We start from the raw sequence: 25431 nt of genomic DNA on the forward strand, positions 1-25431 counted from the left end.
GCGCAGAGGGCCCCGGCCCGGCCCGGCCCGGCCCACCCCGAGCGGGAAGCGGAAGCCGCGGGGAAGATGGCGGCCGGGGCCGGCTGGAGAATGGGAGCCGCGGAGCGAGGGGGCCGGGGGGCGGAGACCCTGTTCCGTGGGCTCCTCTTCTGCGTGCTGGGCTGCGGTGAGACTCGCTCCCCCTGGGGGGCTGTGGGGGGGCGGCGGGGCCCCTCCCCCTGGGGGGCTGTGGGGGGGCGGCGCTGGGGCCCCTCCCCCTGGGGGACTGTGGGGGGGCGGCGCTGGGGCCCCTTCTCCTGGGGGACTGTGGGGGGGCGGCGCTGGGGCCCCTCCCCCTGGGGGACTGTGGGGGGGCGGCGCTGGGGCCCCTTCTCCTGGGGGGGGTGGCTGGACGGCGGGCCCCCTCCCCCTGGGATGGTAGGCGGGGTGGTGGGGCCCCTCCCCCGGGAGCTGGGGGGGCGGCTGGACCCCCTTCTCCTGGGGGGGCGGCTGGACAGCGGGGTCCCTCCCTGGAAGCTGGGGGGGCGGGACCCCTTCTCGGGGGGGCGGCTGGATGGTGGGGCACCCTGGGGGGTGGCAGGCGGGGCGGTGGGGTCCCTCCCCGGGAGCTCTGGGGGGCGGGGCCCCTCCCCCTGGGGGGCGGGGCCCCTCCCCCATGGGCTAGGTGGGGGGCGGCGGGGCCCCTCCCCCATGGGCTAGGTGGGGGGCGGCGGCAGGCGGGCAGAGGAGCGGAGGGTTGATACAGCCCTTGCAGGGGATGGTGGCGTCTCTGTCGAGGCGTGGGACGCTCAAGCCCGGAGTCGGGTCTGCCCAGGGCTGGCCTGTTGGGGGGCCGGGGGGGGGGGTGCAGATAGCGTCTGTAGAAGGACTGCGGCTAAACAAGTTTCTCTCTTGATGGGGGAAGGTAAAGTCAGCAGCAGGCTGGTGATGCTCCTGTCCTGGCAGGCTGGGAATGTGTTGCTGCACAGCTTAGTTGCGCTGGCATTTCTTCCCACTGGCCGAGAGCTCCCCCAGGCCTGGTGCTAAAAGGTGCGGGGTGGGCACCCTGTGTGCGGTGACGGGCATTACTGAGCTGTCTGCCGGTTTGCTGCTACGACGATGCTGAACCCGCACTAGTGTTTTGTGGCTGGCTTTTTGTTTGGGTAAAACGAACAGCGACTGTGGGAGCTTCTATCCCATATCATCCTTCCTTCCACGTGCTGCATTCGCTTAGTGTGCACGTTAAAGTCAATCAATTTTATTTTGAGATGCTAGATTCCAGTGTTGTGGAAATAATCCTAATTTGCATATCATTTAATTGGGGAGATGTTGGGGTTTTTTTTTAATAGCGTGTTTCGTATTAAATTTCACTCTGAAATATGGCAGTATATAGAAAATAATGAAATAGGGTATCCTATGCTTATGTGTGGCATTATTACCAAATCTCTAATATTTGTGCAATTTGCAAAGACAATACACCATTTATGTATCCGCTAAAAGTGATGCTGATCATCAGTTCTGTCACTTACTCAGAATTAGGAATACCCAGATAAAAGATTGAGTAAATAGCAAAGCCACAGAGATGTGTTGAGATGCTTACTGGATAGACTACTGGACTGGGATTCTATTCCCGGGTCTGCCCTTGCCTGCAGGTGGCCTGGAGCAGGTCACTTTGCCCCTCTCACCTCAGTTTCCCCATCAGGAAAATGGGGATAATGATACTGACCTTTGGAAAGTGCTATGTAAACGCTAAGGATTGTTGTTGCTATAATAAAAATCACAGTCCATACTTAGCGCTTAGTATCTTCGAAAATATTATGCAAACATTGTTCCTCACAGCCCCCCTGTCAGAAAAGTTACTATTACACATGTTTTTCAGACAGGGAGACCGAGGCACACAGAAGTGATGTGGCCTTGCATGAGGTCTCTTATTGAGTGTGTGTCAGAGCTGGGATTAGAACCCACACGTTCCTGATCCTGTGTATGGACCACGAAGATCAATCTACCCTCATTTTAACTGTTGGGTCAGAGATGATTGTCGGACCACAGAACTGAGAATTGACTTCTTTATTCTGCTGCGTTTCTAAATTGGTTCATGTTGCATATAGCATCTTTCATCCAAACTTTACAGAGCTCCACCCACAGCTGAAAAGCAGCATCTTCACGTTAGGTATGTGATAGCTTTTTAAACAGCGCGTATCAACAGTATGCCTCGGTGGGTGATAGGAAATGAAGAATACTTCAGTTAAAACTGCAAGGGAATTTACAGGGAAGTGAATTATTCAGTTGGTATTTAGCAGAGAGTCTAGGAATTACTTTAGTCAGGTGCCTTTAATTTTCACCCAGAAGGCAACGAGACCTAGATGAAATTGAATTTGTTCCTGTTACAGAACCCAATGTGACCTCTTATTTATCCTGAATTTTGTTTCTTTTTCTTCAGGTTTCTGTTGGGGCAATTCTATAGAGAGGAAAATCTATATCCCCTTAAACAAGACTGCCCCGTGTGTTCGTCTTTTGAATGCCACTCATCAAATAGGCTGTCAGTGTAAGTGTTGTGAACGCTTATTTTACTTTAAGTTGAAGAGACAATCCCCTCTCTTTCACTAACTGAGAGAACATGCATCATTTTTGTGGCTTCTTCCTGAACTACTTTTAGTTTGTCAATGTCTTTCTGATAATGTAGTGCCAAAAAATGAAAGCTGTATATTCCAGGTGTGATCGCACTAGAGCAGAGGTGGGCAAACTATGGCGCGCGAGCCACATCTGGCCCGTGGGACCGTCCTGCCCAGCCCTTGAGCTCACGGCCAGGGAGGCTAGTCTGCGGCCCCTCCCCTGCTGTCCCCCCCACCCCGAAGCCTCACCTCGCCACGCTGCTAGTGCTCTGGCCCGCCACTTCTGCCTGGCAGCATGGCTGCGGGGCTGCAAGCTCCTGCCGCTCTGAGCGTCATGATAAGAGGGCAGGGAGTGGGGGGATTGGATAAGAGGCTCTCGGGGGGGGCGGTTGGATGGGGTGGAGGTTATGGGGGGGCGATCAGGGGACGGGGAATGGGGGCGTTGGATAGGTGTGGGAGTCCCGGGGGTGGGGGGCTGTCAGGGTGTTTGGATAGGGGACAGGGACTAGGGGGTGTTGGATAGAGAGTGGGGTCCCAGGGGGCATTTAGGGGCGAGGATACCCCGGGAGAGGGTGGTCAGGGGACAAGGAGCAGGGGGGCTTGGAGGTTCTGAGGGGGAAGGGGCGGATTGGGGCTGGGGCCAGGCTGTTTGGGGAGACACAGACTTCCCTACCTGGCCCTCCATCCAGTTTTGCAGCCGCGATATGGCCCTTGGGCCAAAAAGTTTGCCCACCCCTGCACCAGAGCCATATGAGATGCGCTATCACTTCACTGCTCCCTGGTATTCCCAACCCCACGCACTTCAGAAATCCTGAGGTTGCTTTAAAATCATGAAATTAAGGCTTGCAATAAAATGGTGAGAGTTGGCAACACTGCCCAAAATTGCTTTGATCTTTCTTGGTGCCAAGTCCTATCGCATTCATATGTAATTAGCTTAATATCCATGAGAGGATAGTAGGAGATTTCCTGTTATTTAAATAGTTAGATTTCACCAGGGCTCAAAAGTTTCCTTAATATCCTCCCAAAACCAAGGAGCCATGTGCACTGACCTGTCCCTCTATAATGTAGGCCTCTCATTGTGAAATTTCTTTATATTGTTTTCTGTAATGTCGTTTTTGTGTCAGTTTTCTTGACTTTTATACAGTTACTAATAAACCACAGCATGTTTAGTTACTTCGGTAAGGCGACATGCCTAACATGCGGCTGGCCAGTCACGTGTCTTTGGTTCCAGGGTGCGTGTAATCAATTAAGCATCCTCCCTTTCACGTGCTTTCCTCTGTCTAGAGTATTGTTTTAAAACTCTCCATGGGCTGTGGTTTTAGTTTGTTTTTAATTTTGTTGGTTTGTTGTACTACTGAGGTTTGCGGGTTGTTGGGATGACAGAGAAGGAGCACTGATCTAATAAAATTCCTTCGCTGCTATAGATACTGTGCAGAAAGGGTTTCCTGTGAGTCAGCATTTTGTTAATTTGTAGTTGGGTCTCATTGTGTGTCCTCAGAGTGAACCACGTTCCAACATGGACCCTGTCAGCAGCAGTTAAAGGCCAGAACAACTGCACATGGCCTTCTACTCTAGTGTAGCAGGTGCTCCAACTTTCTCATATAACAATGTGAGCCACCTCTTAATACAGATTGTTTTACGGGCACCTCCCTTCCCAATCCCATAATACTCCTGTGACAACTACTGCAATTGCTGACCAGGAAATGTGATCACCTCTGTGTATTTTTAGCTGTCTCTGATGCAATAAGTGCTTTGGAAAATGTTAAGCACGCTGTTTTCTTTTGCTTCTCATTTGATTCCTGCCCCGATCTGTCCTGCTCCGCTCTCCCCCTGCATATGGCTTCTCTGCTGCTGGACCCCTCCTGTCTCACTGCACATGCTTCCCTTCTCCCTGTGCTTCTCCAGATGTACTCTCAGCTGATATGTTCCCTTCTTTCCTTCTCTTCTGGACCTTCCCCACTTGCTGGTGGCTGGCATCTCCTGTTTCCTCCTCGTACTTCCATCTCAGTGCCTCATTTCCCCTGTATACAGTGAGGTTCATACTCAACATCCTCCTTCATCCCCCAAGAGGCAGGTGATGTTTAATTCATTGATATACCTAAAGTACTTCAAAATCTTTAGATAAAATCTGCTTTAAAAAGGCAAATGATTATTATGATTATCTCTTAAACAACTCTTTCAGCCTGATTCATCTAAAAGACAACTGTGTTTTTTAGTTGTTGGTCATCTCTTAGCTGAACTGTACAAGTCAGTCGCTCCTTCCCTCTAATCCCATATGTTGGTCTTTCTTTCTCTGAAGTGCACAGAAAGTGTACAGCTGTGAGGGAAATGGATTTTGGTGAACCATGGACCATTCTGTCTTTCTCTCTGCAGCTTCCATGAATGGAGACACAGGAGTAATCCATGTGGTGGAGAAGGACCAGGACCTGAAATGGGTGCTTACTGATGGACCTCATCCCCCGTACATGGTACTGCTAGAGGGAGGGCTTTTCACCAGGTAAGGAGCTACGGTTAATCGCCTCTTCTCTGCCGAGGCAACGTGAGCCCAAATTGCAAACACAGGGGCCCTAAATTCAGTGGCCACATTTGCCATTTGGGCACTCGGAACAAGCTCCTGTGTGTGTTTGAGCAGCCAAATCTGGAATTCTGAATTCACTTGAGATGGGTGCTTGGGAATTGGTTCTGAAAGGCCTGGTTTTTTGGCAGTGCTGTACCTCTGAAGCACCCTTTGTAGGCTGCAGAACACCACTGAAAACCAGACCCTTGTGCCTACTTTTAGAAAAGTAAATTGGAAAACTAGATTGAGTGTTCTTCATGTATACTGGTACCTGTACCTGTCAGTGCCTCAACAGACAGCTTAGTAGTTGGAGCACGATTCCTGGGTTCTCTCCTGGCTCTGCTAATGACTGTGTCTGTTTCCCCATCTATAAAATGCAAATAACTATCTCACAGCGGTTTGGTACAGCTTATGGAATGGTTTTTGGTTTGTGATACTTTTACTGGTGCTTGGCCTAAACCAGTGGTTCTCAAACTGTGAGTTGGGACCCCAAAGTGGGTCGTGACCCCTTTTTAATGGGGTCACCAGGGCTGTCATTAGACTTGCTGGAGTCCAGGGTTGAAGTCAAAACCCAGGCCCCACTGCCCAGGGCCAAAGCTGAAGCCTGAGGGCATCAGCCCTGGGTAGCGAAGCTCAGGTTACAGGCCCCCCTCCTGGGGCTGAAGCCCTTGGGGTGGTGGGGCTCAGGTTTCGGTCCCCCCTCCTGGGGTCATGTAGTAATTTTTTTTTTCATCAGAAGGGGGTCTCAGTGCAATAAAGTTTGAGAACCCCTGGCCTAAATCTTTCCCTGTGGTAAGATTGCCAGGGAATCTGGGGGGCTGTTTCATCCATATTCTCTCTTTGTTCCAGGGAGCTGATGCTGCAGCTGAAGGGATCTTCACGAGTTTCTGGGTTGGCTGTGGCCATCTCCAAACCCATCCCTGCACAAGGATTCTCCCCTGGCTTAAAATGCCCAAATGATGGGTTTGGTAAGGAAACATTAAGCCCTTAGTTTGGCTCAGGAGGGGGTGATCAGAGTAGGAAGTGTTTTGCAAAAGACTGACAACCTGGAGCTTTACGCTTGCTCTGGGATTGTGTGTGAATTATTGCTTTACAATTTAGGCTCATTAACATTCTGCAGGTGTAACCAGTTTGTGCTGGAATCTTGTCAGATTTCACAAGGGTTGGGTTGGGGTCAGTATGCAAATGGGAGACCTTCAAAGGAACACCTGAGGTGCTCTAGAAAGTGATGTTAGTGATTCACTAAGGGTTTTCTTCCTTGCATCATGCAGACTGACCTGGTCTCTCTGCAAGTTCCTCTTTCAGATGAGGGATAAAACTCATTCTGACCACCTGTGGTCATTAAAAGGTCTTGTGGCTCTCTTTATAGTATTGCACTTTTAATCCCAGTGTCCTGGCCAAATTCCAGCCCTCTTAATTCCATTCTACCTCCCTATGTTCCCCCTGCAGGCTCATTTGGGTATTCACTGTCTGCCCTAACACACCACTGTGTGCTGCTAACCCACTGCTGTGCTCCACCTCAGAGGTGGCTGCAGGTTGGTGGTGGGTGAAGTGATGCTATACTATGTATAGATTGTACAGCACTTTGCGATGCCTTGCAATGAAAGGTGCTGTAGAAACACACAAGGTGAGTTTGGTCTGTTGGCATTTCTCATACCATCACCTTCATGCTGTTCGCACAGCACGTAGGTGTTACGATGACTGGCGCTTTATAAACGCTTCGAGGCGCTTCCAGCACATGATGGAGCGCGGAAAATGGTGTGAGTGTCTCTCTTTCAAAGTACAGTATTTCTCTGTGTGCATCTCCCACTCTCTCAGCATGTGATAAATGCTCATTATGTGCTTCTGCCAACCTCTTGGCATGTGATGGCTTTGCATGTGCCTATCTATCGTTCTCTTCACATGGCAGTGCTCTGTCTCTTCTGTTTTCCCCGCATGTGGCAACTGAATCCATCTCTCTCTTTTTTTTTTCCGGCTGGTTTCTTAGCCTGTGGTGGTGGTCTCTCTGTTCCTGCTGCAGTTTGCTCAGCGGTCCCTGCCTTTCCAACGCTTTGCGCCGTTCCCTCAATGATTTGACCCGCCTGTTTCTCCATGCCCGCAGGTGTCTATTCCAATGATTACGGCCCTCAGTATGCTCATTGCAACTGGACTATGTGGAATCCTCTCGGGAATGGGCTTGCTTATGAGGATTTCAATTTCCCCATCTTTCTACTTGACGATGCCAACGAGACTCAAGTTATTAAGCAGGTACTATATCTTAACACAGGGGTGGGCAAAATTTTTGGCCCGAGGGCCACATCTGGGTATGAAAATTGTATGGCGGGCCCTGAATGCTCTCCAAATTGGGGGTTGGGGTGCGGGAGGGGGTGAGGGCTCTGAGGTGGGTCTGGGGATGAGGGATTGGGGGTGCAGGAGGGTGCTCTGGACTGGGACCAAGGGGCTCAGAGGGCAGGAGGGGGATCAGGGCTAGGGGTGCAGACTCTGGGCAGTGATTACCTCAAGCAGCTCCTGGAAGCAACGGCATGTCCCCGCTCTGGCTCCTGTGTGGCCAGGCAGCTCTGTGCACTGCTCTGTCCACAGGCGCCGCCCCTGCAGCCCATTGGCTGGGCTGTAGGGGCAGTGTATGGGGTAGGGGCTGCGTAGGAGCCAGAGGGGGGACATGCTACTGCTTCCGGGAGTCGCGCAGAGCCACGGGAGCCACGGCACGTGCGGAGTGGGGCAAGCCCTGGACCCCACTCCTTGGTGGGACCTAAGGGCCGGATTAATACGTCTGAAGGGCCGGATGTGGCCCCCGGGCCGTAGTTTGCCCACCCCTGCCTTAACACCTGCAGAGGGGAGTCTAGCTGTGCCACTTCGGTAGGGAAATAGTTTCTTCCACACTAACTTATGCTCATCTGAGCTGCCAACTTCCCAAATTAGTAAAATTTTGCAGGTGGGTTCGGGGAAACAGGCCATTTGTATGTAAGGTTAAAATTTGGAACCAGTTAAGAGTCTTCATTTGATAGGGGAATCTTGGTTTAAAATCTATTCTGTGCTTGTGTACCCATCTGTAAAAAGGAGAGTAGGGGTCTGATACTTACCCAACTGTGTAAAGTGCTTTGAGATCTTCAAGTAAAAGATGCTGTGTAAGGGGAAAGTATTACGTGGAAAGACTTATTTCTCTGATTTTATTATTTATATTGTGGTAGTGCGCCCTACCTGTGCTAGGCATTGTACATACGGTAAGTGGCAGTCCCTGCCCCAAGGAGCTTACAATCTAAATAGACAAGATAGACAAAGGGTGGGAGGGGAAGCAGGCACAGGGAGGGGAAGTGAAATGATTTGCCCAAGGTCTCACAGCTAGTCAGTTACAGAACGGGGACTAAAACCCAGGCCTCCTGAGTCCCAGTGCTGCGTCCTATCCGCTAGACCACTCTGCCGTATAAGAGTGAGGTATTTATTTATATTTCTGTCTCAGTGCTACCAAGACCATAACCTCCCGCAGAATGGCTCTGTCCCGGAGTACCCTTTGTGCGCGATGCAGCTTTTCGCCCACATGCATGCTGTCACCAACACGGTTACCTGCATGAGACGGAGCTCCCTCCAGACCGCCTTCAGTCTCAACCCAGGTGAGTGCACTCCTAGCAGGATGGGGTGGGGACTGGTGGTGGGAATTCGAGTGGGACGTGGTGTGTGCATTAGAAAGAGGAAACTCAACCCATAGCTTTATACAATACAGCCCAGAACCACTCTGATCTTTAACGTCCGAGGAGTGGTCTGTGGTCACAACACGTTCTGTAAGGAAGGCAGCATCCAAGCCAAACTACTGCCTGCTGGGACCTGTAGTCACCACAGACCATGCCTCTGTGCTAAAGGGGACTGTTGCTGCAGTCTGAGTATTTATTTAGAGGACATGTGGTCCTAGCAAATAGCCCGTTTGGCCCTTGGTTGAGGAAAGTGGTTCTGTTGAATTAAGGTCTCTCGAATTCCTTCTTGGCTATGGGTTTGGAGTGATGGCACTAGCCTCCATCCCAGTGCATAGCCCAAGAACCTGCCAGGCTATTGAGACTTAAATATGCAAAACACAAGAACAATGTGCAGTTAATTTCCTTAATCAAATGCTTTTGTGACCTCAAAGCAGCGGACCAGCTTTGAGAACCACTGATGTAGGGTATATATTGTTCATTTTGCTGAGCTAATATGGAAGCAATATTTCTTATGTTCTTGTGAACTATTTTTTATTATAACACCGCTATAGCACAATTAATAATAGCAGTGGTACCCAAAAGGCATTTCATTACATATTTTTACAGTTTCCTCCCTGTAATGTAAATAGTTTTCAGTTAAAGCAATGAGACACCCTGGGGTCCCGAAGTCCATAGTCTACAGCACAGGACATCCATGAGAAAGGGAGATAAGGGATGAGAAGGGACCTAATGCCTGCTAAGTATATTACTGGGATTGACTTGTTTGGGGATGGTGGGGTGAATAGACAAAATGGTAGAGGAGCAGTGAACACACAGGGTGACATTGGGGTCAAAACGAAATCCATGGGAATTTTGTCATTGATTTCAGTGGGGTCAGGATTTCACCCCGATCACTAGAAAGGGGCCTGGTAGTGTTGGATCAGTTGGTAAGCTATGAACCTCCCAAACTGGCCAAAGAACAGCTTCAGTTCCTTGTTCTTTCTGCTGTCAGAGTTCCTGCTCTTAAACCGTATTGTTTCTGCTTCCTAGAAGAAGTCTGCGACGCTCTGTCTGATTATAATGTGTGGAGCACGCTGAAACCCATCAATACCTCCAGCAAAATAGACCTTATGGATGAAGTCATCATCGTTGCTACTCGAGTAGGTGGTGATGCCTAATTTTTCTGGGCTGCAGTGCAAGGGAAGGTTTTCTAGGGGAGTTGTGCCTTTATGGACTGCCCATCTTATATGCATCAAGTCTTCCTTCCTGTAATCCAGATCTCCTACCTTAAATCTTGCTGACTAGCTGTGGTTGGTATCATTCTGCAGGTAGGAGCCATTATTCAGGTGCCAGCGGTGTCTACTGGTTAATGTAGGGGCTGAGAACGTTGGAACTCCTGGGTTTTATTTCTGGATCTGCCTCTGACTTGCTGCATGATTCTGGGCAAGCTACTCACTCTGTTTTCCTCTCGTAAAATGATGATAAATGTACCTACCTCACAAAGATATTGCAAAGGTTGAATTGTTTCCAAAATGCTTTGTGATGCAAGGGTCTAGTGTACTCCAGGCCTTCTTACTCATTGATTCATAGAGTCTAAGGCCAGAAGGAACCACCAGATCATCTACTCTGGCCTCCTGTATAAGACAGGCCATTAAATTTCACCCATTTCTCCTGGCTTGAGGCCAATACCTTGCTTGGCTAAAGAATATCTTCCAAAAAGGCATCCAGTCTGGATTTGAAGATGAAGAACCCACCACTTCCCTTGGTAGTTTGTTACAGTGGTTAATCACCCTTGCTGTTAAAAATCTGAGCCTTATTTCTAATTGTAATTTGTCTGGCTTTAGCATCCAGCTGTTGGTTCTTGTTCTGCCTTTTGCTGCTAGATTAAAGAGCCCTTTAGTACCCAGGATTTTCTCCCCATGAAGGCATTTATTTATACACTCGAATCTAATCATCATCAAGTTATACTGTAATGTCCAAAAAACCAATCAACTCTCTATTCTTTAAAGAATGGATATTGTTCTATGGATCTTCATAACTGAATGATGGGGGAGGCCAGATTAGTGAATACCTGGCACTCTTATGATGGTTTTCTTCCATTGATCTCAAAGCACTTTACTAAGATAGGATGAGTACGATTAGCCCATTTTGACAGGTGTTGTGGGGAGGGGGGCTGAGTCATATAGGTGATAGGTCCAGGGTTTTGCAGTGAGTCAGTGACAGAGCTGGGAATAGAACCTAGGTCTCCTTGTTCCCAGTCTGCTGCCTTATCCGCTGGACCGCCCTGCAGTTGGTGAATACCCTGTTTTTCCACCCCTGCAGATGAGAGAGTAGAACTCGCTGGGTCATCAGGTTTAATGGCCACAGTCTAGCCTATAGTGAACATCAGTTGAACCATTAATAGCACATCACAGTGGGCATGTGCCTCTTACAAGAGATCCAGGCCTGGAATACGAGTATGTGCTGCGGGCTAGGAGTGAGATGCATTGGCACAGCTGCACATGAGGCTCCAGGACTGGTAGAGCTATGGGAGCATGTTAAGATTCTCTGGCAGAGCAAGTTGCTTTTGTGCTTCAAGGGTGGATTCAGTTTGCGGGTGAAGGTTCTGGCTGTGTCTTATCGAGTTCTTCCGTCTACCAGTCACCCTGTATTAGTTTCTGTCTGTGTACATGTGTTCCTCATTCCTCCCACTTGTGCTCACAGATTGACAGCCACTCGTTCTTCTGGAATGTAGCCCCAGGGGCAGAGAGTGCTGTTGCCTCCTTCGTGACCCACTTGGCGGCTGCTGAAGCCCTCCATAAAGTGCCAGGTGTTCAGACGCTACCAAGGAACATCATGTTCACCTTCTTCCAAGGGGTAAGATCTTCATCTCCTCCTCACTTGTCTTGGGCAAGCAATCTGCTCCCCATCCACTCTGCCCTTTCAGTAGCAGCTCCACAGATGCTGGTAGACCTCTATGCGTCTGCACCTGCCTTGTGCCAAGCCAAGAGATCCCTCCTCCAACCCAAGCCCTATCCCGCAAAGGGGAGAGGTTCAGAGAATATGGAGTTCCTTCTGAGGGAACTGCACAAAAGCTACTAACGAATGGGGCCTGCACTTTCTAGGGGCGTCCCCGCTAAACTGTTGCAGCTGAGGGAGCAAAAGAGAGTCTCTCTCTTCATCCTGGTGCAAAATAGTTTCTTTGCAAACCTAGAGCCTGGGTGCCTTGGTTCTTCATATTCATATTCCCTTAAGCCGATGCAACCTCTCCCCGAGGCATTTGTAGCCTATCCTGACGTGGTGATGGACCCAATGAATGAACGGGTCTCTTGTATCTCTAATTTCTCACCCGCACCTTCCAGGCTTCTTTAGACCTGTACCCTGCCATCAGGATAAGTTACAACTTTGCCAGTGTAAATCTTCAAATGAAATCAGGTGAGACCAGATTAAAAATATATGTGCTGTCTGCAGTGCAGTGCGAGCACGGAGCAGTGGCTCTGGCAGCTGTGTTAAGCCAGGGTTAACTCTTGGGAGCAGGAAGGAGAGTAATGGTTAGCAGCTGATGTTCCCCTCCAGGCATGTGCAGCGATGGATGGCCTCCTTTGGGTAGCTCTGTGAAGCTAGCGCCCACGGTCCTGTGGAGTGACCATGTGACACCCCCAGCTTGGGAATCTATAGTCAGTCCTTCCCTAAGAGTTGTGCTTGGAGCGGTGGATTGGACAGTCTCTGTGTACCATGTAGAGGAGGTAGGGAGAGTTGTCAGGTTCCACTGTACAGGAGCTTTGGGAAAGGGTTGTCTAATGGCAGCCTGATTTCTGCCTGCCGTTCCCTGGGGAGATGGTAGGAATGCCCTTACCTATAGACACCCCCAGGATACCTTCTGCCTCTCAAAATGGGTGTTCATCTCTGTCTTGCACACTCCCCTTATGAGATGGCAGGATCCCCTGATTTCCTGTTGCAGGCCCCCCTCCCCCCCCCCCGCCATCCCAGAGGGGTGGAAAGAAGTTGGAATGCCCTACCCTGATTTGTGCCCACGCTCTAGTATTCAGAGTCTCACGGGAGATGGTATGATCTAGTAGTTGGGGTTAATAACTAGTGTTAACATTGTGATTCAGAGGAGCAAAACAGTGGAAAATAAGGACATCTAACTCATTGGTTTGTCGCGAGCCATTGCAGGCCTGTCGGATCCATACGGGAGGTGGCATTTAGATACCACAATGATGTGCAGAGGCTGTTGGGGCTTTGCGCCCATGCATCTCCCATTAACTGTAATGGAGCATGAGGCACGTGGGGCCAGAGTTAGGGCTTCTCGACACATAGCGTTCTCCCTGGTTTTGGAATAAGAGCACCTGCGTGTGGAGTGAATCCAGGCTAGATCATCAGCAGTAACTCCATGGGTAGAGAAGCCTTTTCAAAGGCTTTTAGGCACCAAAAGGTGCAGAAAGGAGACTGGTGGGATTTGCATAAGTGGCTAAGCTGATTAGGCACCCAGCTCCCATGGCTCTCTGTGGGCTCAAGGCACCTATCTGCATCTTGAGGTGCCTAAATACCCTTGTCAGTCTGGCCCATAGAGCCTGTTCACGCATGTTACAGAGAGGCAGAGTTTATGCTGCTTTCTGCCGCTGCTGGATCAGTGTCCTTCAGTCCTCACATAGAAACAGAGATGCGGGGTGGAGATTTCCTTGGATTTGGTGGAATTCATTAACCACTCTGGATGTTGTTATAGGCCCATTCCTGCCATCAGGGCCTGTATCCCTGACTCATAAGGAGACAACAAAGAGCCTTTTAATTTGGAGGAAGAGGGGTTGGAATGCCCCAGTCTTCACCAAATGGCAGAATTTTCAGAAACACACAAGGGGAGGAGTTAATTCCAGATTCTCTCTTCTTCTCCACGTCCTCCTCTCCAACGCTGGTTAGGATTGAGCTCATTAACCATCCAAATGCCTATGGTTCATGCATGAACTTGTTCCATCACAGGAGACCTTTGATTACATTGGCAGCTCGCGAATGGTATATGACATGGAAAATGACAAGTTTCCCGTCCGGCTGGACAACATTCATTCCTTCCTGGAGCTGAGTCAGGTGCGAGACAAGTTTTCTGCCTGTCTCTTGGTGACAGTTCAGTTGGGCTTTTCCCAGCCAGCCCTTGCCCTTGTTCCTCCCCTTTGGTCTCTTTGTGATTACCCATGTGGTGGTCGCTCTAGCTCCCATAGTCTGTTTTGTCTCTCCGGGGGAGTTTTTGGTGATTTCCCTCTGCACCAAGCTCTAAAAAAGGCAAGCATTGTAAAATCCAGATGGGTCAGCAGTGTGTGTTGACAAGCGGCTTGTTCTCTTGCAGGTGGCTTTACGGAACTCTTCTGTTCTTTGGGTGCACACAGACCCTGTCTCTCAGAGGAATGAATCTATTCAAACACAGGTAATGAAACTCTCCCTTCTGCACAGAGGACAATCTGAGTCCCTGTGCTTGCTCTGTGTTTCCAGCTGCACGGAGATGCCTAGACACGCAATGGAAAGGAAAAGCCACTTATACACTGCAGGGGAAAAATCCCCAGAGCACAGCTTCATCAGAACAGAGAGGCTTCTCTGCAGTTGCATCTCTCCACTGACACCGGGCCCCATTGCTGGGCAAAGGGCCAGATCCTCGCCCCACTGTTTTTTGAAGAGGGCATGGCATTGGCATAGGCATGTCTGACTCCTTCCATTGATTTTGCTGACCCCCCCGATGACCTGTTGATAGCGTCAGAGGTGGTGGGAGGGAGGCGGGAGGTCTCTTAGTTCTGAGTCGCTCTCCATAGCCTCTTTAGTTTCCTAGATATTTAACAGCCGCTTTCATCCCAGAGGAGCCCACTGGGCCTTTTTAACTTCTCTGACCCCTGATATGCAACCATCTCTGGAATGGAATGAAATGAGCAGCACAACATAGCTCATGGCATAGTGAAAAATTCTATATTCAGCTGATACCATGAGGGAATTTAAGGAAACAGAATGAAATTTCACAATGTGGTAAAATCATAGGGCCACTGCCTTGACTAGCAGAAAGTGCCGTGAGACCTTGAACAATCACGAGAGGTCAGGACCTTGCTCCATCTTTCTACTTAGACTGCACCTCATGTACTGCTGCGCTCCCTAGCATCATTGACTCAGCAAAAAGAATCCTCTGCTGAATTACTGCTGCTTCTGCAGCACTTGGGTTCGTGACAGTCTCCCCTCCAAGTACTACCCTGCCCTGACCCTGCTTAGGATGAGATCTGACATGATCCCAGCCCAAAGCGGTTCAGCTCCAGGCCATTTGCGTTAGCTGTGACCAAACACTGAGCATAGAGCATTCCTAACTCCTCTCTCACCTTTTTCAGGTTAAAACCCTGCTGGAAGCTCTGATCAACAGCAGCATGAGTGCCAATGTGACTCTACAGGAGGTTAGGCAGTCTCAGCCTCTCCCGCCTTCTTCCTTCCAGCGCTTTCTGAAGGCCAGGGGCATCCCTGGGGTGGTCCTGGCTGATCATCGCACTTCCTTCCAGAACAGGTATGGGGAGCAATGCTATCTCCGTTGTGTCTATGAGGGGTGTGTGGAGAGCAGGTGGTTTCACATGGGATGTGACTGTCTTCCTGTCTGGTGTTGAAACTCTAATAGCAAAATAAAATCTTAGTGTTGCTTAACAGCCCTGCAGACTGAAGGCTGCTAGTCACGAAAGCTTCCCCCACATCACACCACCCATGTGCCAAAACCTGGACCAGGTACAAGGGGGAAGTTCAGGCTCCTTTGCTCTTTAGCCTCTGTGCTGAAACTGATAAGAAGGGGGTCGTTGTGATGAGGACACCTGTTTGCTAGGAGCTGGACTCAGTGTCTTCCTCTCCCTTCCTCACAACTCATGTCAAAGTGGCCCCAAACAGCTGAGACTTCGGATCCCAAGACCGTGCTGAATTTGACATGGTGAACTAGAGGAGGGGCAGTTTGAGACACAGATTAGGGCAGAAATTCTCCAGGGTCTAGAAACCCAGAGAATTGTAGATGACGTGGTTTGACTTGGAGCACCAGGTCTCATGATGGTAGCCAAAGTGACTTACCGAGAATGGCAGAGCCAGGATTCCTAGCTCCAGTCCAGTGGCTGCAGCCTGGCATGCCGCTTTGTAGCGTAAGGATTCCCGGGATGCATTGCATTTTCTAGTAGAAACCCAAACACCTGACTCCCTCTGCAGTCCATGGTAAAGAAACTCAGGTGTGTCCACTCTGACCGCAGCCAGCATCTGCCCCCATGAGGCTGGAGCCTCCTGTCTCCAACACTGTGTGGGGTTGGGGGCACTATCAAAGCTTAGCAAACACGGATGCAAAACCGTTTCCAGGGAGGTGCCCAGCTCGGAAGGCTACATAGACTCCATTTCCAGTGGTAGCCAGCAGAGGGCAGCTCAGCCTCCCAGAACATCCCACCTTGGGGGTACGCTGCCTACCATACAAGCAGTGTGGTGGATGGAGGACAGAGGGGAGTGGGGGGAGCAACCATGTGCCATGTAATTGAACAGGCGCAACATAATTATCCTGACAAGCGAAAAAAATCCAGTTTTGTACAGAAAACGTTCCCCGCAGCTGGCTGGGAGCCAGAGGTGAGCAAATGGCAGCTGAGCGTGTCTGAGCCTCATCTGCTCTTCCAGAAGCTGCTGTTTTTTTTAATATATCTTTCTATTTGTGGTGGCAGGGGCCCCAGGCAGTGGAAGAGGCTCTTCCATTTACCCCACCTGACCCCCTCGTGGCATGTTCCATGAGCATCCTCTCCCGGGGGGCATTGGAGAGTGGAGGGATGGAAGTGGGGAGGGAATTGCTTGTGACTCGTACCCAGCCCATCATTCCAGGTTGCCTCTCTCCCCTCATGCCTACCCCTTTCTCTGATCTGTCACGCCGTCTCTGCAGACAGCCAGGGGAAGCAGCCACCTTCCAAACTCCGGAGCAGCACAGCTCTGGGAGTGCTGAAGAATTTTGGAGAGAAGGGTAGTGCATCTCGTCCTTCCAACTCTTCTTCACTCTTGGGAAATTGCTTTCAGTGTTCCCATCCAACCTGGAAGCACAGACCATTGTGCTGGGCTTTTCGCCCAGTCCTCGATTCAGCTGTGCACTGCTGCTGCAGATGTCTTGATGCTAGACTGTCACAAAGTTAACTTGGAATCTCTCGGACCTTTCAGTGCAGGGAAGTCAATAGGTCCGGTTGGAGAAAGGAACTAGGAATCGGCACTTCTGGGTTCTGTTCCCACTTTCACCGCTAACTTGTGGCCTTGTGTATAGTTTCCCTGCTCTGTGCCTCAGTTTCTCCATCCACGTAACGGGTGCGGTAACGCCTACCCAACTGAGGTTTAATCACTGCTCGTCAGTTGCGTTGAGATCCTCAGATGGGAGAAGTGGTGCAAGGCCCAAAGATAATTATAAAGCCTCATTAAATGGTTTAAGGAGTGCGTGGGAGGCCAGCGCTCTGGCAAAGCTGCGACTCCACTCCCTGGGGACCCCTCCCAATGTCTGCTTCAGGCATGGACCGAATTGAATTCCGTGTCCTGTGATTTCTTTCCGCCCCCTTCCCCAATCCTGTTTCCCTTCCTCTTTCAGATATTACCAGAGCATGTATGACACAGCAGAGAACATCCTGATGAAATATCCTGAGGGGCTTAGCCCTGAGGAGACCCTGGACTATGTCACTGACACAGCTAAGGTTTCTGTAAAACGCTATCTCTGCCCATTGCTTGCAGGGGGGTGGAGACTTGGAGGTGGCTGGGATCTGGGTGATGGGTTCTCTGCCCATTGCTGGGGTGCTTTCTACTGGGCTGGTGGCATTAGGCACTTAGATATGAATGTGCTATAAATGCTTTGATGGATGTGTGGGGACTGGCTGGCTCTCCTTCCCTGTTTTACTGGGCCTGCCTGTCTTGATTAACACAGAGCCCTCTTTCCTTGCAGTCCCTGGCAGAAGTAGCCACAGTAGTCGCCCGTGCTCTCTACCAGCTTGCGGGGGGAACCGGCAACACCTCTGCTATTCAGGCAGATCCAAGAACGGTACGAGCAGATGGGAGCCAGTCCCTGGCATCCATGCTGATCTCTCACGTATTTCCCTTCTGTCTCTGTTTATGTGTGTTTACACGGCATGCTGGCCTGTCTGTCTCCCTATGTGCCTGCCTCCCTCTCCCTTTCTCCACCATAGCTGAATGACTAGCACTTTACCCTTCTCTAGTGCCTCCCATCAGATCCCAGTGTCTTACACAAGCCCCCAGCAAAACAGAACAATATTTATCCTTGTTATGCAGAGTTGGGGGTGGAGTGGGGGGAACTGATGCACAGATGGGTCATGCAAGCAGTTGGTGGCAAAGCTGGGGATGAAACCCAGAACTCTCAACTCCCAGCCCTTCACTTTAGGTACTAGATCATCCGCCCTCCCAGAACTGCAAATGGAACCCGGGTATCCTGGCCCCCAGCCTTGTGCTTCTGCCATTAGATCACATTCCCACAACTGAGAATGGAACACAGAAGTCCTGGCTCCCAGCCCTGTGCTTTTAGCCGCTAGATCGTAGAAATGAAGGACTGGAAGGGACCTTGACAGGTCATCTTGTCCAGTCCCCTGTGCTGAGGCAGGACTAAGTATTATCTAGACCAGTGCTACTCAAAGTGGTGGTCCGGTCTGCGAGCCATCAGCTGCCGGTCTGCGCACACATTGGGGAAAAAAAATTGCCGGTCCCCCACATCAGATAGCTCGAGAAGCACTGCTTTAGACCATCCCTGACAAGTGTTTGTCTAACCTGTTCTTAAAATACCCCAGCGACAGAGATTCCACAACCTCCCTAGGTAATTTTGTTCCAATGCTTAACTACCCTGACAGTTAAGAAGTTTTCCTAATGTCGAAGCTAAATCTACCTTGCTGCAATTTAAGCTCATTGCTTCTTGTCCTGTCCTCAGTGGTTAAGGAGAACAATTTGTTGCTCTCCTTTTTATAACAACCTTTTATGTACTTGAACACTGTTATGTCCCCCCTCAGTCTTCTCTTCTCCCAACTAAACAGACCCAGTGTTTTCAGCCTTTCCTCATAGGTGATGTTTTCTAGCCCTTTTATCATTTTTGTTATTTTCCTCTGGACTTTCTCTAATTTGTCCACATCTTTTCCAATTGTGGTGCCCAGAATGGGACAAAGTACTCCAGCTGAAGCCTTATGCTGGTGTACTTCCTGATTTGTCTTGTAAAGTTGAATGTGGATGAACCCATTTCCATCTCACTTTCAGGTCTCCAGAATGCTCTATGGGTTTCTGATTAAAACTAACAACTCCTGGTTCCAGTCCATCATTAAACAGGACCTGAAAGGACTCTTGGGTAAGCATGGTCTGGGGAAGAATTCAGAGCCAGCTTAAACCTTGATATGTCACCTGGGAACTTTCTAAAGTTCTGTGGTAACCTCTTTGGCATCTGGCTTTCTCCCTGCCAATCCTGTTTTCTCTGACTCTCCCAGGTGATGAACTTCCCCAGCACTACATTGCAGTTACCACACTGGTGAACACCACCCAGCTAGTGCAGTATGTTCTGGCCAATCTCACGGGCACGGTTGTCAATTTCACCAAGGAGGAGTGCCTGAACCCTGAAAAAACACCCAACCCCGAGAAGGAAGTAAGTTGCCATCTGAGTAGAATGAGGGTGGGGGATAGGAACAGAAACACTGGGCTAGTGAACTCCACTGACGTCCCTGCGATGAATTGGTCTCACTTTCGCCTCTCTGAAGAAAGTTGGATGGAAAAATTTCCTTCTGTCCTGAACAAGACATGGGAGAGATGAGGAAAGTCCTCCTCCTTCATAGAGGTCCCAGCTGCATCCTAGTGCCCGAGGCAGGAGAAGCTTCAGAGGGAGTGCTCCTTTAAAGTGAGTACAGCTGGGATGGCAGCATGGGTCACAGATGCATAAGTCTGAGGGCGCTTTGAATGTCCAATATACTGCCTGTGAATTATGCCATTATGCCATGGAATTGAGTCTCATGTCAACACAGGCATTGGCAGTGCAAGCATCCACCACCAGTGGGCCTCTACCCAGTCCTGGTGTCAGGGTCTTTCGTTCTTTGGCCAGTCAGTCTCTCTAACTTCTACAGAGACTCATAAAACTGAGACCTTGGCTACTCCCGGGCATCAAAGATCTCATGATGCCTTCGACAAGAGATGGGGCGTTAGCCCTGAGGTCCTGGATAAACTCTAGCTTGTGAATTACGTTCTGCCAACATAAATTCCCCTGCAGTTTCAGCTGGACACAGGACTGTCACTCCCAGTCCTCAGCTGTTGTACACTGTTGTGTGTAGTTAAACAGAACCCACACTCCACCTCAGAGAGAGCCACTTTTCAGCAGTGGGTGAAGCGAACCTCATACAGTCAGTACAATCAGTAAAGCCTGTTATGATCCCAGAGAGCAAGTGAGGTTCCAGGAAAATGGGTCCTGATGGTTTTTTGCTAGTGCCCTGTTGGGTCTCACTCCCCAGCGTTCTCTTTGCAGATGTACGTTTATACGTGGGTGCAGGGTTCCAGGGACGCAAACTCAACGTCGCGAGTTCCCTTCTGTGTCCAGTCAACTGTCCGTCTAACCAAGGCCGCCTCTCCTGCCTTCGAGCTGAAGCAGTGGGGATCCACAGAATACTCCACATGGACAGAGAGCCGCTGGAAGGATATCCGCGCCCGCATATTTCTCGTAGCCAGCAAGGAGCTAGAGGTGAGTTGGTGTCTCTCCAAACACTCGAAGATGATGTTGAGTATAGATTTTAATGTCTCCTGGCAAGCTTTGAAACACATGCTGTGACCAGGTTTTATGACACCTTGTGCTATCCTCCTATCAGATCTCAACAGCTAAGCAGGGTTGGGCTTGGTCAACCCTTAGGAGACCCTCTACAGAAATCCAGGGTGTGGCAAAAAGTGGCAGCAGTGATGAAATGGATGCTTTTCCCCAAAGTAATTTCTGAACCAACAGCCTAATATGGTGAGAGGGGTTCTGACCATTTTTGGTGACTAAAGAACTTGGGACACTTTGCAAGACTGAAGGCTTTAACTGTAGTCTTCTGGTGAAATTCCAACAAGGATAATTCCATTCAGTTCCCCAACGTAGTTTAACTAGAGGCCATGTTAGTCTTCAGTTCTCCCCTAAACAGCTGCATAATGATGCTTCATGCTCTTAAACTGCTCTGAGCTCCCTCCCAACTTAAAATGAAGGTGCATCCTGTATATTGTGTGTTGGATTATGCATGTAAAATGCTTTGGGATGCTCTGAGCTGACAGGGCCCTGTATAAATTTAAGAATATTCTGTACATTAACCATTTGTCTTGCTAAAACATGTATAATCAGAGCTCTGATTGCTCAGTGATTTTGCCTGTGTGGAATTGTGCTGCATGAGCTCTTCTTCCTTTTAAAAACAAAAATTCTAGCCCTTATGATGAAGGAAAGCCATCCAGACATGATGCAAGTGTGAATGAAGTGCCGTCTCTTGGATCTGTAGATAGCCGGGGGAGGGGGGAGCTGAAACATCCTAGTGGGATGTTAACTTTGAATCCTGATAGTTACAATTTAAATGTCACCATTAACTCCACCTTAATTAAATGTAATCATATAAATAAAGGCTGTATCATGTGTGTGCAAAAAGAAGGAAAAGCCAGAATTCAACCTGTCTTTCGAGTGCTTGATTTTGCAATCCTAATGTGTTTGGTGTATTTCTGAAATGGAATTTATTTTGATTTTGCCCAGTACGAAAGCCAGCCATGGCTCAGGTGCCTTTATAAGAAAATCCAGGGATCAAATACAAATCAATACATTATCCGATGTTTCAATTAAAAGCAGAGAATCAGTCAACAAAATTCTTTCAGCAACCTTCCAGTGGCTACATTGATGTTTAGCTACCAGCCAAATAAGGGTTAATTTTGAGATGGCTTTTGAACTGTGGGCCTACTTTGGAGCTCTCTGGTAGGCTGTTAGTGATGTCATACCCCGTCTCTAAACCCTGTGAATGTACAGACCTGACTCTCATCGTCATGTGTGTTACAGCAATAAGTCACCCAGGGGCTGGGCATGCATGTCGGGGCAGTTGCTGCGCTTCTTGGGTTGTTACTCAGCGGGTGGTTACTCAGTCTGTGTTCGCAAAAAGAAAAGGAGGACTTGTGGCACCTTAGAGACTAACCAATTTATTTGAGCATAAGCTTTCGTGAGCTACAGCTCACTTCATCGCATCCGATGAAGTGAGCTGTAGCTCACGAAAGCTTATGCTCAAATAAATTGGTTAGTCTCTAAGGTGCCACAAGTACTCCTGTTCTTTTTGCGAACACAGACTAACACGGCTGTTACTCTGAAACCTGTCAGTCTGTGTTGTGCCTCTTAACTCCACCCCAGGCAAGTGTAACTCCCTGCCTGCCATGTCTCAACCCTTAAATATCCAGCACAAGAAATGCAAAGCTAGCGAGGGAGCTAGCTAGCGACATAGGAGCTAACGAGCTGGGTGCTCAGTTACACGAAGGTTCCTTTATGACCCTGTGACAGTATAAAGGTGCCTTGGTTTAAATGAGAACCAGGCACAGTGACTCTGGCTTTGCCACTGGTAGGTGTTTATACAGGAAGAGCAGCCCATTATAGGACCTTAGGAATGGATAATAAGCTCTGCAAGGGCAAAGGATTGATGCCCAGTTATATGTATTTATCCGTTGAAATAAAGAACTAATAAACTGACCAGTTAATTTCTCTGCTTTCTTAAAAAGGCATCAAATAAGAAAGGAGATAAGTGTATAAATAACGAATAGTAAAGATAAGGTGGACAGGGAGCTTCTGCTTTTCCTGTCTGATGGTACAAGAATAAGGGGACATTCAATGAAATGAAAATACACCAGATTCAGAATCAATAAAAGGAATTTTTTTCCCCACACAACACTTAGCCTGTGTAACTCTCTGCCACTGGATGTAGTTGAGGCCAAGGTTCAAAGCGGGATTGGACGTGTCTGAGGATAAAATAGTGAATCAAATACACATTTTGGAAGAGCTATTAAACCTCATGCTCGGAGCTTAACCCAATCTCTAACAATTAGGAATTAGAAGAAAAGCTAATGTGGGGAGAAGTTTATCCCACGTCTACCTAATGCAAGGTCTGTTCTCTCTTTCTCTGAAGCATAATGCTGGCCACTGTCAGACTCAGGGTACAAAAAGCTGGGTGGAACATGGGATCTGGTCCAGTCTGGCAATTCCTTTGTTCCTCTGGTTTTAGATTCTAAACTCCTTGGGCAGAGACCCACTCTTTAGCACCTAGAACAGTGGAGTCTGGATCCTTGATTTGAGGCCCCTAGGAGTCACCACAATACAATACTGAGTCTCTGCTGAGATGCTTCGGCATCCAGGAGCCTTTACAAAGTGAGTCCGTCATTCTGTATTTGTAACCACACCATTACATGTTTCCTTTCTTGTCCCCACCTAGATAATCACACTGGTCGTGGGCATCGCCATTCTGATCCTCTCTCTCCTCGCAACCTACTTCATCAATGCCAAAGCGCACGTGCTTTTCAGTAGCCCTGGGGATGCTGGGGCCGTGGCTTATTGAGTGCTTCCCGTGGGTTCAGAAACCCCAGCTCTTGGATTACAACTGTTCTGACTAAAACTGGTTGGCTGACACTGGAATGTCTCTGCCTTGATAGGGACACAGGTGGATCGCTCCATGATTTCCAAGGGTGAGCCCAAGAAACGGAGCCCAGAAGCAGAAGAAACTCCCCCAAAAAACTGTGTTGACCAAGTCCTAAAGAGATCATGTTGCTTTAAAGTTTCCAAGGGCCTTGAATCTTTGACCTCCCTTTTGGGCAACTCTGAAGAGGGTCAGTACTGGATGCTACCAGCATCCAACTACCATGGATGTGTTTCCAGAATGCGGGTGGGTGTGGAGCGCATGAAGGGAAGGCCTCTCTGGGACATACATGGATGGCAGATTTCTTTGCTCTCTCGGAGCCTTGGTTGTACCTCTTTTATCTGGATTAGCTGAAGAATTGTCTGACAGCTGCTGTGAATCTATGTAAATTACAGTGCGGACAAGGGAAGGTGTGTTGAAAAAATGATTAGATGTCAGATCTCCCTTTTTAATAGTGCAATATTTGGGAGGCGGTAGGGTTGTACATATATAAATAGCTTGGCTTAATTAAAAAAAAAATCACTACTTACAAACTAATCCTTTGCTCCCACTGCCTTTCTCCACTGCTGCTTCTTATAGGACCAAGGAACTCTGGGGAATGTAGTCCATTGGATGTTGCCATGTCTGTTGCTCGTGGGAGAAGTGGAACTTGTCGGATATTTACTTTCCTCACAACAAAGCTTTTCTCTCCTTTTATAATAGGCCGAAGGACGAGAGAGCTATGTCCGGAGATTGGGCTGGGAGTTGTTACCCTTGTCTCTTTAGAATGTCAGGCTTTCGGGGGCTGGGATTGTCTGCTACTCTGTTTATATGGCGCCTAGCACAATGGATCCCCAATCTTGATTAGCCCCTAGGCACTATCACAAAATAAACATAATGAGCACTGACCTCAGCAGCTTGCAGGATTGAGCATTTGATAGCAACTAAGGCTGATTGGGGTAGGAGAACCAGCCATTCCAATGGCCCTAGATTAACTTTTTGTATCAAAAATCCCTCCCATCCTTCAACATCCTTGATTTAAGAACAAGACAATGATGTTGATATCCCAAACGAACAGCTCAGATTTGTGGAAAGGAACAAATGAAAGAAAATGGAGCTAGTCAGCTCCAACCCAAACATCATCTTCACCCTTCTTAAGGAAAGGAGTACTTGTGGCACCTTAGAGACTAACCAATTTATTTGAGCATAAGCTTTCGTGAGCTACAGCTCACTTCATCGGATGCATACTGTGGAAAGTATAGAAGATCTTTTTATACACACAAAGCATGAAAAAATGGGTGTTTACCACCACAAAAGGTTTTCTCTCCCCCCACCCCACTCTCCCCGGCAGGAGAGTGGGGTGGGGGGAGAGAGAACCTTTTGTGGTGGTAAACACCCATTTTTTCATGCTTTGTGTGTATAAAAAGATCTTCTATACTTTCCACAGTATGCATCCGATGAAGTGAGCTGTAGCTCACGAAAGCTTATGCTCAAATAAATTGGTTAGTCTCTAAGGTGCCACAAGTACTCCTTTTCTTTTTGCGAATACAGACTAACACGGCTGTTACTCTGAAACCCTTCTTAAGGGTTAGTTATTCCATCTGTTCTCCAGTGGAGTCTTGAAGTGATGCATGCTGTGGATTTCCACTGCTTCCCTTAGGGAAACTGTTCCACTCACTAATACGTTTTGCTGTCAGGACATCATTCCTGAGACTCCAAGACGGACTGTTCCTTTGCTCCCTTTCTTCTTGTTCCTAGTAATGCTGGAGAAAAGCTTCGCGTCTCGACTTAGGCTGAAAAACTACCCTTGCATTGTAACCGATTTTGACACCCTTCACCTACCAAACTTCTAACCCACCCCAACTCTGTCAAAACTAAACCAATCTGCCTGGAATTGCCCTCAATAGAATGTGTCTGCAAATCAAGCTGTTTAGGTAATGGGGAACTCAAAGATATGAGCTCACAAAGAGTTCCATAAAGGGGGGAGTTGGGTTGTTCAGTACTTGCTCTCCTCTATAAAATGC

General features: G+C 48.9%; 1 protein-coding gene across 3 annotated transcripts; it reads left to right on the forward strand.

The window, feature by feature from the left end:
• On the forward strand, nt 1–23965 carry NCSTN (nicastrin). Of its 3 annotated transcripts, XM_073322494.2 has the most exons (18): nt 1–166; nt 2111–2149; nt 2420–2524; nt 4965–5088; nt 5998–6116; nt 7250–7395; nt 8606–8756; nt 9864–9973; nt 11517–11669; nt 13770–13874; nt 14131–14208; nt 15146–15315; nt 17380–17482; nt 17728–17823; nt 19038–19125; nt 19262–19416; nt 20284–20496; nt 23228–23965. In XM_073322494.2, exons 1-18 carry the CDS (start codon nt 67–69, stop codon nt 23348–23350), a joined length of 2178 nt encoding a protein of 725 aa, XP_073178595.1. In that variant the 5' UTR covers nt 1–66; the 3' UTR covers nt 23351–23965. The 3 variants fall into 3 exon arrangements, with proteins under 3 accessions (XP_073178595.1, XP_073178593.1, XP_073178594.1); XM_073322492.2 differs by lacking the exon at nt 2111–2149 and having other exon boundaries at nt 2–166; XM_073322493.2 differs by lacking the exon at nt 2111–2149 and having other exon boundaries at nt 2–166; nt 9867–9973.
• The last annotated feature ends 1466 nt before the right edge of the window (nt 23966–25431 follow it).

Source organism: Lepidochelys kempii, chromosome 24, assembly GCF_965140285.1.
Source record: "Lepidochelys kempii isolate rLepKem1 chromosome 24, rLepKem1.hap1, whole genome shotgun sequence".
Taxonomy (NCBI): domain Eukaryota; kingdom Metazoa; phylum Chordata; order Testudines; family Cheloniidae; genus Lepidochelys; species Lepidochelys kempii.